The sequence below is a fragment of the Rattus rattus genome, chromosome 8, assembly GCF_011064425.1.
Source record: "Rattus rattus isolate New Zealand chromosome 8, Rrattus_CSIRO_v1, whole genome shotgun sequence".
Taxonomy (NCBI): Eukaryota; Metazoa; Chordata; class Mammalia; order Rodentia; family Muridae; genus Rattus; species Rattus rattus.
The window spans coordinates 112,971,534-112,985,717 of NC_046161.1; the positions used below are offsets into that span (position 1 = coordinate 112,971,534).

The 14,184-nt window shown below is 52.5% G+C and overlaps 1 protein-coding gene across 1 annotated transcript in view; it reads right to left on the reverse strand.

Annotated features, from left to right (window-relative positions):
- The window catches only part of Ccdc13 (coiled-coil domain containing 13), a 42,234-nt gene that overhangs the window by 16,934 nt on the left and 11,116 nt on the right, over nt 1–14,184 (reverse strand). The window contains exons 5-10 of the mRNA XM_032911223.1: nt 12,135–12,224; nt 7,977–8,093; nt 6,833–6,937; nt 3,633–3,794; nt 2,009–2,185; nt 1,082–1,288 (exon numbers count right to left, since the gene is read on the reverse strand). Of these exons, the coding sequence (XP_032767114.1) occupies nt 1,082–1,288; nt 2,009–2,185; nt 3,633–3,794; nt 6,833–6,937; nt 7,977–8,093; nt 12,135–12,224 (858 nt within the window). The remainder of the gene's footprint in view (nt 1–1,081; nt 1,289–2,008; nt 2,186–3,632; nt 3,795–6,832; nt 6,938–7,976; nt 8,094–12,134; nt 12,225–14,184) is intronic.

The window sequence follows — 14,184 nt, forward strand, 5'->3', positions numbered from 1 at the left end:
GGAGGACAACAGTCATCAAAGGTCACACCTAGTTGTGATCCCTGTAAGGTACAACAGCAGCCTGCCAAACAAGGTGCACCCCTGGTCCAACAGCGAAGTGCTCTACTGGGGAGCCAATCGCTTTCTGGCTGGGTCTGAGGCCTGCTCCGCAGACTGCAAGTTGTGCTGATACAGTAAACATGGGTGGGGCCAATGGCTGCGGAGGTCACAGGCCACAGAGAGGGATCTTTTGTTGCTGTTTTGCTACATAGTATCAAACTGCCTAGGAACTGTGCTATACCCATAGGTTAGTGCTGGTTTCAGCTTCTGCTTGCTTGGGTCTCTCAGTCTCTCTCTCTCTCTCTCTCTCTCTCTCTCTCTCTCTCTCTCTCTCTCTCTCTCTCTCTGTCTCTGTCTCTCTCTCTCTCTCTCTCTCTTTCTCTCTGTCTCTCACTGTCTCTGTCTCTGTCTCTGTCTGTCTGTCTGTCTGTCTCTCTCTCTCTCTCACACACACACACACACACACACACACACAGACATGGAAGCAAGAGGAGAACCTGTGAGGAAGGAGGAGTCAGAGGGGATCAGAGGGGGATTGGAGGGTGGGAGGGGTGGGATTGGGTAATGGGGGTGTGAAAATGACCCAGATACCATGTATACATGTATGACATTGTCAAAGATTTTAAATGTTTTAATAAAAGAATGTATGGCCATCATACTGACTGCAACGTGACCACAATGGCTGGAGCGAGGACAGCTACTGCATTGGATCATCAAAATGAGGGCCACAGCTGCAGATGGGAAAGGGTGAGCTGGTAGGAGTCTGGATCCTCTTGGCCTTGGCAAAGCTGACAGGACAGGGTGACAAGAAGGGTGACAGGAAGCCAGGTGGCGTCTAAGCTGAGCGAGGCATGATCAGGTGCCTTAGACAAGGTCAGTCACACTCAGGGTGGTGTGGTGGGAGATGGCTTCAGGGAGGAAAGTGTGTGCAGACTGGAAGGAGCTGGTCCACATGGGTGATGCAGTGGCCAGTGCTGACGTGAGTGTGGGAGTGGAAGGGCAGTGTGGGCACTGACACGCTGGCCTGGGGCACCCAGCTCACCTGTACACTGAGTTGCCCAATCTCCAGCTCCAGCTGCCGCACCTTGGCCTCACGATCAGCCACCATGGCCCGCAGCTGGGCCACAAGGCTGCTGCTTCTCTGGGCCTCACTGTTGACCTTCTGGTCCAGGTGCTGCTGAGACGTGCGTCTCGATTCCTCCTGCACACTCAGGCTGCCCAGAATGTCCTGCAGCTGCTTTAGCTGGTCCTGAGGGTCAAGCCAGAGGGCAGTTAGAGGTAGGTTTGGGTTACTGAGGGCAGGGAAAGGTAGGGCCAATTGACTTTTCCCTGGAGCCATCCAACTTTGCCAAGGCCAAGAGGACTTCAGCAAGAGACCCTAGCTATCCCTCTGAGAACCAGGAATACCTTCCCTGAGGGACCCAAGACTCAACTCTGATGCCTCCTGGCCTCTGATTCCTTCCTGGGAATTGGGGCCAAGAAGGCAGACATGGGAAAAGGGGCTTTTCAGGTACCAGAAGGCAGCTCAGTGAGTGGGTGCCTAGCTGGTGGGAAGACGTGAAGAAAACAAAAGCCTGAACCAGTGCCTGGATCCAGTCTATCTCACAAGGAGTCTGTCAGCACCTAACTTGAGGCCTAGTCCCTTGAACATGTCCCCAGAGAGACTCTAAGGACAGAAGCTTTCTGCTTTGGGGCAAAGAGGAAAGACAGAGTGACTCGGGGCAGGAGAAGGAAGCTGAAGCTGTTTTTACCTCAGGAGAAAATGGAGGCTCAGCACACCCGAAGCACAGAACCATCAGTGAGGTGTCCAAGAGGCAGGACTGCCCTGCAGTCTGCTTGCTCCCTATCACACACCCTATCTCACCCACATCTCCTCAGGAGTCCCACTGCCCAGAGCACCAGTCATAGCTGTCTCCCTCAGGCACTGGTGGCATCTGTATGGGCAGCATGGTTCTCCTGCCCTGCGTACCATAAGAGCATCGATCAGCTCGTCGTCATGTCTGCCCTTCTCCACCAGGGTCACCATCTGGCTCCTGAGGGTCTTCACCTCGCTGGACAGCACCTTGTTGCGAGACCGAATGCCCTCAAACTTCTTTTTCTGCTCCTCCAGCTCTGTCTGGAGGGTGTCCCGCTCACTGGTTAGTTTCTGTAATTATAAAATGAGAGCTGAGAGCCAGCCTAGGCTCATAGCCCAGGGCACCCTGAATCCCACTCTCTGGGGAGACTCGGGGTTGGGGGGGCAGTTACGAAGGGTCCAGTAGGTATCATGGAGCCAGGGCCCTGACCTCAGACAGGCCCAGATCCCCCTTTCCTGACAGGCACTTGGTAGACAGCTTTAGGGGACGGCCAGGATGGGCCAGCAGCATACCAGCCCTCCTGCTTTACAAGATGAACATCAGGAGTAGAAAGATGGCTCAGAGATAAAAACCTGAGTTTGATCTCTGGGACCTACTTACATGCATGCACATGTACGTACACACACACACACACACACACACACACACACACACACACACACACACGGCACCTAACTAAAACTGGCTGCACTGCCCATCAAACCCTTTTTTAAACCCAAATGGCTCATGTCCGCTTAACTTGTGTTTTGTTTATTGTTCCCAATAGAAACATAGTGTGGTTGGGGGCTGACAACTGGCATCTTCCCATTTGAACTCACTCAGTGAGGGACCACTGGTCCTATGATCAGGGAACCATGTCTCTCCACAGTTACAGCACTGTGGTGACCAGCCGGCACACAAGGTGCAGGAGGCGTCTGGAGGAGGCTGGAGGCTCCTGACACCCCTGGCCTGGAGCTTGGCAGACGCTCTTGAAGATGAAACCTCCCAGTGGGCAGGTATGGAAGGCCTCACCGTTGGAAGCCTTTGTCGTTCTGAGGGCCAGAGACAGCTCCCACTTTACCTGAGTCAGCAGTGAGGCACACCTGAAATGTTGGCCTGCCCGCTCTGTTCACAGCCTCAGGGCACTTCCTTTAGGCCCCACCCTGTTCCATTATTGGGGGTGTGATGCAGGGTGAGGGTTCACCATCACTGTCAAGGTGTCTGAATTTGGGATCACCACTCCTGGGCACGTATTTTCAGAGGAGAAAAGACCCACTCTGATGGGTAGCACATCCCACTGAGTAGGTACCAGACTGAATGAAAAGGAAAAAAGGGACCCAGCCATATGCTGGCATTCATCTTTCTCAGGTTCCCATCCCCACCGTACTTTCCTTCCCCAACAAGATGGAGTACCGTCAAACAGTGAGCTGAGACCAACCCTTCCTTCCTCAAGCTAGTTTTATCTTGCGTTTTATTACAACAGGGACAATGACCAAAACACCCACATATTTTCTTTACAGGAAGTTTTACACATAGCTCCTCTCAAAACTTCCATAGTTGGACCACCTAGCACTCACTGAATGGGCTTAGGGTGAGGTCCCACCCAGGTAGCCCACGCTGATTGACAAAAAGTGAGGCCCGTTCACAGAGCTGTCCCAGACCCCCGTGTCTGTGGTTTGTAAGGGACAGTCACATCCATATGAGAACTGTGAATTTCCCATCCCTGTGTGCTGAAGCCAGTGGCTGGGCCCGCCTCACCTCCCAGCTCTCCTGCTTGTCCCTCTCCAGGCTGCGGATCCTCAGGAGGTTTTTCTCCTGTGCAGTCAGCTTCCTTGGGTCTGAATTGAGAGGAAGCTCAGAGCTCGGTGAGCCCGCAATCTTGTTCTGACGCTGGCCCAGTTGCTTCTCAAGATCTCGGACCTAAGGGCAGGAAAGATGGCTGTCCCACCAGACTACAGCCATGGGCCCTGCCACCTAGGTACCATGGAAGACTGTGCCAGGCTAAAGATGGAGCCACCCCTCCAGGGCGGGCAGTCTAGGATCATCTTCGGCAAATGGAGAAGACAAGGGGTTTAGTTTAGAAGAGATGTTCTGGGTCAGTGAGAAAGCCCTTTCCTCATGACCGTCTATCCCCTCACAGCAAATGGGCCTGGCCTGCCTGAGGGTATAGTGCTGCCCTGAGGACTCAGCACCCAACCCCCAAGCCTGCGTGCCCCCAAAGTTCACTCCAGAACAAAACAAGGGCCTGGGAGCAGGAAGAGCCTGGGAGCTATATTTAACAAAAGCCATAGGTGATACTATTTTAAAAGGAAATATTTCTTTTTTATTATAAATATTCCCATAGTAATTGTACAAACAGTGGGTTTCTCTGTGACACTTCCTTACTTCTGTAACCTTGTTTGAGCCACACCCACTCTCTTCCCCTCCCCTGGCTTTCTTCTTACTGTTTGTCTCTTTCAAGTCAATTAAAAAAAATCCTCGGGCTGGAGAGATGGCTCAGCAGTTAAGAACACTGACTGCTCTTACAGAGGTCCTGAGTTCAATTCCCCAATTCCCAGCAGCCACATGGTGGCTCACAGCCACATGTAATGAGATCCGATGCCCTCTTCTGGTGTGTCTGAGCACAGCTACAGTGCACTTATATACATAAAGTAAATAATTAAAAAAATCCTCTATGAGAAAAACATGAAATATTTGTCTCTTTGAGTGTGGTTTGTTTTACTTAACATAGTGATATCCAAGCCTTGTTCATTTCCTGCAAGTATCAGATTTTTGTTTTTATTTATGGCTAAAATACCACTGCTCATACACACATCTCTCTCCCTCCATGTGCCAACAGAGTCTGTACTTTACGTACTGATGGGCACCCAGGCTGAGACCACACAGTAGACAGGAGTCTCTGGGGTCCTCTGTGCTGACCAAGGCTGAGACCACATAGTAGACAGGAGTCTCTGGGGTCCTCTGTGCTGACCCAGGCCCCTCTCAGAATGTATGACCCAGCAGGGTTAGCGCTGGGTCATATGGAAGCACTGCCTTCAGTTTTCTCAAATCCCCATACTCATCCCCACAGAGGCCACACCATGTTAGGTTCCCAGTCATTCCTCTGTCCCTACATCCTACATCCTCACTGGCACATGCTGCTCATGACAGCAGTGGCTGGAAGAGAGGAGATCTTAGTGCAGTTTGGACTTGTACTTCCCTAATGGCTGTTAACAAGTGGCCTGCCTGGAATCCCAGCTCTGGAGACACAGAGACAGGGGAGTCCTGGAGCTCTGGGTTTAGGAGAGACACTGTCTTATGTCCACTCTGGCCTCTTCACACATGCAGACACGTGCGTGCACATAGAAATATGTACATTTGCTAACCCTTTGCATTTCTTCTCTCCAGAAGTGTATGTGGAAATAATTGTGTATTTAAGTTTTGAGCTGCTTGTTCTTTTGCTAGGGTTTCTGAGTTCTGTATATATTCTGATTGTCAATCTGCAGGGCGACAGGGTTTCTGAGTTCTGTATATATTCTGATTGTCAATCTGCAGAGCGACAGGGTTTCTGAGTTCTGTATATATTCTGATTGTCAATCTGCAGGGCGACAGGGTTTCTGAGTTCTGTATATATTATGATTGTCAATCTGCAGAGTGACAGGTCAGCAGGGTCTCCTCACTGTGCAGAGCGTTCCGTTCATGGACCCTTCTAGTTTAATACAACTCAGCTCTTGCCCTGTGTGCCACCATTGGATTCTTCAGAGGTCTGTGCTCTCTTCTGAGAGCATTTCCAGGGTTTAGGCCTAACCCTGACTTCTCTGATACGTTTTGAGCTGGTTTGGGGGTGAGAGGCAGGGCTCCAGTTTTAGGCTAAGTGGGTGCACAGCATTTCCAGCACGTGCTATATGCTAGTGGTGGCCTTTTCTCTAGTGTGTGTGGAATCCGAGGAGATCAGGCAAGTTCAAGGTGGCACAGAAGTAGGTAAGGGCATAAAAACCATATTCCTCATTCCATACTCAGCTTAACGATAGTATTGGTGGGTTTGGCAAGGCTGGTATGTGCTGGGTGCTTAACGGTGAGGAGACTTGAGTTCACATCTCTAGGGTCTCAAAGTTCTAGGGTATATTGTTTCCCTTCATGCTGGCTTCAAGGACTCCATGAACGACCCTAATTAAAACCCACCCAGGAGGGTGAAGACTTGATCCCAGGGGATGCAGGTGGCATGCTCGAGTAATCCAGAGAATCACACATCTTCCAGAAGCTTCTCAGTCTAAAGGCACAATGAGGATGGTGGTGGAAGTGGGGTGGTTAACCTGGGCTAACCTCTGTCTAGTGCCCTCTCCAGGATGGCACCATGTTGAGGAATCCCACCCCATACACATGCTGACACAATCATTCTTGCCAACAATTCTGGGGCAGGGAGGAGAATAAATGCTGTTATCCCTATTACACAGATGCAGAAATTGAGGCACAGGGAGCAATTCATGCACCAGTCCACAGGTGGTGAGGAGAGCACTGGGGTTTGAACTCAAGCCAGTCAGCTCTGGAACTGCTTCTCTTAACTAAAGGTAGTTTAGTTGTGTGACAAAATACTTAGAAAACAGAGACAGACCAGGCTGTTTCACAAAAAGCTTCTGGTATGAAACCGGAAAAAGCATTACAGCAGTCACGCAAACTTAGACAAACTTGGGCAAGCATGCCTGCAGGGACAGAAATGAAACTCAGGGCTGTGGGGCTGGTGAGAGCCAGGACTTGGCATGTGAGAAGTGTTACATAAGTGCGTGCATGTGCAGGCAATAAATAAACGAAAATCAGGCTGGGGGTGGGTGAACACCTCCACTCTGCTGTGGGACCCACGGGCCTGCGCCAGTGCTGTCTGCTCGAGGTTCTAGTGAGGGTCAGGGTCAGGGTCAGGGTCAGGGTCAGGGTCAGGGTCAGGGTCAGGGTCAGGGTCAGGAGGAGTCTGGTGACTCACTCACCTTGCTCTGCAAAACTAGAATTTGTTGAGCCCTTCCCCTCCAGGTCCCTGGTGAGGCCAGGAGCTGCTGGATATTTACATCTTCCCCAACTTCATTGGCCAGAACCTGAAACAAAGCAAGGTGCTCGGTGTGGACAGGACAGACCCAGGCCCTTCTTAGCCTCGCATGGCTCTCAGAGGCAGTGCTTGGGTGGGGTTCCTGATGGACACGGCTTTATCTGCCCCATGACCTTCCTCTTGCCTCAGAGTTCAGCTGTCAAAGATCCAGATCTGCTCTGCCTGGGGAGGCAGTGAGCCCATCATCATCCCAGCCCCTCTCGGGGACACTCCAGCACTGTTGTGTCCCCGAGATCCCCTGCTCTTGACACTTGACACATTCAGCCCCCATTGCCACAGAGCTTGCATGACTTGCCTGGGATCACAGAATTCTGGGGTGCTCAGGAGGCATGCTGCCACAGGGCCTGGTCCTCTGTGACAGCCTCTGCCACGTGTCTCTTGTAAGCACAGAGAAGTCACCTGAGGCTGCTGTGCTTCAGGGAGACCTGGCACTGTGGCCACCAAAGCCTATGAAGCTAGGCCTACGTCGAGGCTCTGAGGTGGAAATAAAGCCCTCCGAGTGTCACCAAGCTGACCCCAGCCAGCAGGGCACGTCTCTGACCCTCGTTTCCACAAGGAAACACTGTTTTGTAATTCTTGGGCAGTCTGAATGGGTCCAGCCAGGAAGGCAGATACCAGATTCACTATGTTACTCCATTCCCTAAAACTGAGCATCGCCTTTGAAAGGGGCCTTCAGCACACAACGTCCCTGTTTTCTTCTATGCTGCAGGTCACAGGCTCAGGGCAGCAGGTGGGCCAGGCAGCCTTTTGAGTCACACTGAGTGAAAACCCAGCGTCTACCAGGGCACAGGGCAGTGGCTCGGGGAGGTACAGAGAAGGCTCCCAGGCTTCTCCCTGATGGGGAGAGCAAATCTCAGTCCATAGGCAGATCCCAGGGTAGTGGGCAGCCCTTCCAGGAAGCCCATACCCCGACAGGGCTGACCCAGCACAAACACCCCTGCTTTAGGAAAGAAGCCAGTGGGTCATCAGGATTTTCCTGGGACCAACCCTGGCCACACAAGAAGCCCCACACCCTGACGACGGAGGACCTTCTGGGCCACACGGAGCTCCTGCTTGGCAGACTGGATCTGGTTGCGCAGGTCACTCATCTTCAGGTTGGTGGCTGCCAGCTTGTCCTGCAGAGCTTTAACCTCTGGGGTCTCCGGCTGGTTAGGAAGGAGAGGAAGAGAGTGGTCACTCGTGGCCTAGCTAATGACTGTCAGGCTCCTAGGGTACCTATGTATGCTCCAGGCACTGGGCTAGGGCTGAAGTTCTTAGAAACCCCAACCACTGGAGATGCACAGCAGAGGTGGGTGGGCAGCAGAGGTGGGCGGGAGCTAAGTCTTCAGGGGCCTGGACTACCTGGTGGGCACAGGATAGGGAGCATGGGCTGACCCTGGACAGTCCAGCTGAGCTCTTTGCTCTCTGTGCTGCACATACACGTGTGGCCGCATGCATGGCTACGGCTGGAGCATCTAGAGGAGGCAGCAGGTGCCACACCTCCCAGATGCTCCTTGGGCATGGCCACTCTCTGCTTGTGCTAAAAGTACCCTCTTTCCCCTGCAGAAAACCACACTAGCTCAGCAGGCACACTATGGTTCCCCAACTCTGGGCCTCTTCTTCTGGATGTGGGGTTGTCAGCACAGGCTGTGACTCTGCCAACAGAGGTGGGCACTTGTGTTTGCTTGGATGGAAACAAGGCCCAGGTCCATCTCACTAGAAAGATGCATGTTGCGACTCAGTGTCTGCTTGTGTCTTCTCTCTTTAAAACTCATCTAAGCTGGGCTGGAGAGATGGCTCAGTGGTTAAGAGCACCAACTGCTCTTCCAAAGGTCCGGCAACCACATGGTGGCTCACAACCATCTGTAATGGGATCCGATGCCCTCTTTGGGTGTGTCTGAAGACAGCTACAGTGTACTCATATAAATAAAATAAATAAATCTTTTTAAAAAATCACCTGAGCTGGGTGTGGTGGCACACTCTTTTGATCCCAGCACTTGGGAGACAGAGGCAGACAGGCAGGCAGGTCTCTGTGAGTTCCAGGCCAGCAGGGGTCACACAGAGAAAAACTGTGTTGATGATGACAATATATTGTTTAAGGCAAATGTTGGATTATTATACTGCCTGTCTCTCTGTCTCAGATATTCCTGGGACCTCCATGATCAAACTATTCAAGCTCCTTCCATTAGTGATAAAAATATCAAGTCTAGAGAAGAACAGAGCTGCCCTGAAATGCATGGGGTTGGGGTGGCACAGTGGGATTAGAACCCTGGTCCTTCTGTCTTGGCCAAGTTTTCCAATCTGAGCTTCTGGTGCCAATGGTGCTATAGGTTGTCGTGGCAACAGTGAGGTTGGTTAGCAAGCCAAGTACCCATCAGGCCTTGCTGAGACCTCTGTTCCTGCCCAGTGGACCAGGGGCCTGGGCTTTTGGAAATAGGGTGGCCATCATGGGGGCTTTTGAGTTGGCTTTTTAGTAGCATAGAGGAGAGGCCCAACAGACCAAGCCTAGGAAGTTCATGGAACTTGGAACAGCCTACTGTAAAGCAGTAGTCATAGAAACTAGGCCTGAGCACGTGGTCCAGAGTCCTGGCTGCAGTTAACACCACCGCCAGGATAAAAAGGCAAAGATCAATGTAAACAATATTTGCAGAATGGAGAATTCCACAAAATGCAAATAGATCTTTGAAAACTACTCATTTCCTGAGTTCTGCCCATGTGGCTGCCTGCTACCCTTGACTGCTGCTGGGCACCTGTCCTCTCTCTGCCGATGTGTAGCTTTAAATCTGCCCTGGGCCAAGGACCAGCACCCTCTCCTGGTGCTCAGCGTTTCCTGTCATGAACCTCAGAGCTCTGGCAGCCCTGTTGAGGGCAGTGTATGAGCACATTAGCACCCCTGCCACTGTGACCCAGAGCCAGGCTGTGACGCCCACTCCCAGCCGCAGGTCCTCATCCGCACACAGAGGCACTTAACGGGAGGTGTACCAAGGGCACTGTAGGGCAGGTTCTGGGGCAGGGGCAAGGCCCCTTGACTTGGGTGGGTAGCTGACAGGAACTAAAGCCATTTGGCATTCTGGAGATACCTAGCAGCTAGGCCCATTCTCCCTCCCAGCCACCATGGCTTTGGGGAGGTGGGGCTATGTGCCAGCCTGGCCCCCACTGCAGCCTGTTTCCTTTGAAGGGCAGCTACAGAGCCCTGGGAACAGGTATTGCTGACTGCTCACAGCACAGCCTCCTGAAGCCTCTTGCCTTCCCTGCACTCTGGACTGTGCTTCAGAGGAGACTGGGGCCAGACTCTAGAGTGAGCTGCCCCTCAGGGTCCAATGATGCAAACAAGGTTTTGTCCTGTCTCTGAGCAGACGATGCCTGGGAAAAGACCTGGTGTGGCTAAGATGAGACCTGTAGCCTGGCACACTCTTCTAACAGAGACCCCTGCTCTTGTAGCTGGTTACAGAATGCATCTGAGACTCCTGCTCCAGTGACCCAAGAGTCCCTCCCTGGGCGCTCCGTGGACCCTGATCTATGTTGGCTCATGTCCTTTTCCTGTCTGTGAGCTCTGGGCTCAAACCAATGCTATGCAACTGCCACTCAGGGGGGGCCAACTGTGCAGAACGTCCGGGCTCCCCAGCTTCTGTGCCTTGAAGGGCCTGTTCCTCCTGCTAGGCCATCACCACCTCTGCCCCAGAGCAAGGATAGCCAGCCCTATACCAGCTTCTCAGTGCAGGGTGAGCTCCTGTTGCCAGCTCAGGCTAGCCCGTTTCTGAAGGCCATCACACCCTCCTGTACATGGCTACTCCTTTTCCCCTTAGAATCATCTTTGGACCAAGGTTATGAATCCCTGAGTGACAAGGCACAGAGTCCTATCAGGCTAACAAGGGACCCAACAGTTTCTCACCCAGTGTAGCTCAAGTCAAGGAATGTCACTGGTCTGGATAAATCAAGGACATCTTGGCAGTGCTCCTCTCCAAAAAGGGTCGTGAAGAACATTGCCCACTAAGAACACTGCCTCCTAGCAAGAAGTCTGGTTCATACACTCATTCCTGCATCCCAAGAGGCCACCACTGCACACACAGGACAGAAGTCCTCCTAAGATCAGCAAGCAGTGGCCTGATCCTGAGGCATGGGCGAGAGGCAACATGGAGAGGGAGGAGCACTGAGCTGGGGTTTTGGGGCTTGGCTGCCTGTCATAGTTGGTCTGGCTTCCTGAGAGAGCCCTGCCTGGAGTGTCTGCTGAGACGCTGCAGACTGGTGCAAATTAGCCCGACTTGGGCTCTACGTCTCCGGCAGCCCATCTAAGGCTGCTTACCTTCCTCTCATAGCTTCTTCCTCTGACATTCACACTGCTGACATTTTGTGGCATGTTCACTAGCTACAAAACAAGGTCTGAGGAACAGATCTGTAAGGCTGCAGTGCTACACAGGGCCCCAACACTGCAGCCTTGTAAAGAACCGAGCTCTCAGGAGACTGGGAGATGGCTCTATCACTACAGTGCAAGTGTGAGGGTCTGAGTTCAGTCCCTAGTACATGTGAACAGCTGGCATGATGCCAAGGGCCTGTAATGCCAATGTTGGGGAGGCAGGGACAGAAGATCCAGTCTAATCCAGCTAAACATCTCAACCAGCCAGCCTGTACTAAGTGGTGAGCTTGGGACCAAAGAGAAACCCTGTCTCAAAGGAGTGGATGGTGTTCCTGATGACCCATGAGATTGTCCTCTGGCTTCTCCATGTACGAATGCACAGGTGCACATCTCACATGCGTGTACACACACACACACACACACACACACACACACACACACACACACACGGATTGAAGGGAAAAGAACTGCTCTGGGCAGTCAGGAGCAAGCCTGTCTCCAGAGTAAGAGGAGTGGGCTCGCCCTGTGAGGAAACTATAGCAGAGATGACCAGCCTGAGAGCCGGCATCTAAGTGGACCAGCCTTCCCTCCTGGTCTGTGTTCCCAGGCCTCTAGCTCTACAGTCCGCTCATTCCCATGGAAAGTGGCTCAGATCTGGGCCTTCCCTGGCCTCTGCCAGGCAATTGGGCACAGGGCACAGACAGGGGCAGTTCCCTGGGGGCTGCTCTGAGGCCACAATGGCAGAGAAGAGCCCTTGGTTAAGGAATGGTGGCAGAATATCTGGGAGCACCCTGGGGAAGGGAGGCTCAGGTCATGGCTACCTCACAGACTTAGCATAAAGGAGAATACATACCACGGCTTTGTCCCCCGTCTGGGTCTTCAGGGGTTTAGCGCCTGTATCAGTGGCCCCCTTGGCTGGTGGCTTGGCTGATGCCATCTGTAGCTAAAAAGCAAACATGGTACTAACACTTGCTCTGCTCAGCAGCTGCACAGCCAGCTGAAGCTCTCACCTGTGGGGTGAGATGTGGGGCCACCTGTCCTGGTGTCCGAGGTCTTGGCTCACATGTGGACCACTAAGGAATGCTCCTCTCCAACCTACTTGTGACAGGAGAGGTTTGACTGATAATCAGCCCTATTTCCTAGCCACCCCAGAAGGGCAGCCCAAAGATCTGCTAAGACCTTAATAAATAACCACAGGTCAGCCATACTCTCTAGGGTGGTTTGAATGAAAATGGCCCCATAGACTCTTAGGAAATGGCACCGTTGGGAGGTGCATTCTTGTGTGTTACTGCGGGGGAGCTTTGAGGTTTCTGAAGCTCTCTTCTTGTCATCTGTGAATCCAGTGGTAGATTCTACATGGTACCTCTACAGCAGCATGCCTGCCTGCGTGCCGCCATGCTTCCTGCCATGACAATTGTCTCAGTCAGGGTCCTATTGTTGTAAAGAGACCCCTCTTATAAAGGAAAACATTCAAGTGGGGCTGGCTATTGATTCACTTGGTAAATGCCTGCATGGTCGGCACACACAAGCCCCTAGACTGGCATTTCATTATAGTCTCTGCAAGAAGCATGGGGCTCAGGCAGACATGGTGCTGGAGAAGGAAGGGAGAGTTAGGGTTAGGGTTAGATCCACAGGCAGCAGAAGGAGACTGTACCACACTGGGCATAGCTTGAGCATCTGCGACCTTAAAGCCTGCCTCCAACAAGGCCACACCTAATAGTGCCACTCCCTATGAGCAAAACATTCATACACAGGAATCCATGGGGGCCAAACCTATCCAAACTACCACGATGATAATGGACCAGGCCTCAGAACTATACGTCAGCTCCAATTAAATGTTTCCCTTTATAAGAGTTGCCATGATCATGGTGTCTCTTCACAGCAATAAAACTCAAATTAAGACACTCTCTCAGCTTAGAAGGAAGAGAATAAAGGAACTGTGGACTGTGGGTTACAGGCGAGACAGAGGGTGGCTACCACACAGCCACAGCCTTGTGATGGAGCTTGCTGTAGGCAGCCAACCTTTAGTGACTTTGCGATTGTTCTTCATACATGGTGGTCACACCGACTTGGGGCATGGCCCCCTCTCACATCCCCAACATTGTCTCATTCAGGTTTTGGCCATACTGATCTCCTGTGCTTTCTGTCCATTCAGCACTATGAGCCTCTAGGCCCTCTGCATGGATGCTGCTCTTACAGTCTCTGGCTAGGCCTGATGGGCAAGCCCCTTGAAGCAGCTCCTGGCCCTGCTGCCTGTCATGGTGCTGCTCCTCTTCCTTTGCCCTGGCTATGCTGTACCACTCTCCCATGTGGCTCCATCTCCCAGGAGTGGAACCACTCAAGCCTACTCTACTCCCTCCAGTGAGTAGCACATGAGCTAATTCTCCAGAAACATCACAGAATGAATACTCTTCCTTGGTGCCAGCAGGGAGGACCAGGGTGAACCCTGCAGGGCCTCAGGACTAGACTTCAGACTCGGTAAAGACTGCAAAGCCTCCCTCCAGCCTGGAGAGCCATTCCAACTCTTCAGGAACCAGAACCACAGGGCTGTAGTCATGGTGCCGAATGGGCAGAAGGCACAGGAGACCAATACAGCCAAAACCTGAATGGGATCATGTCAGAGATGTGAGTCGGGGGACCATGCCCCAAATCAATATGTCACTGCTCCTGGCCGTGGCCTCGGCTGAACAGGGGTTCCTGGGAGCCGACTGAACACATTTATCTAGGGTTTTCTACATGCCGGGCTCTGTTCTGCATAGTGACGCACTACATCTCTCAATTCTCAGGAAGCCTGGCAGCAGGGCCACCCCTGTGGCCACCTGATGGGTGGGGAACCTGATAGGTGTGGGGCATGTGAACAGTTGCAGATCTCAGGGTGAGGCTCTGTGTCTGTCCCCTTGACA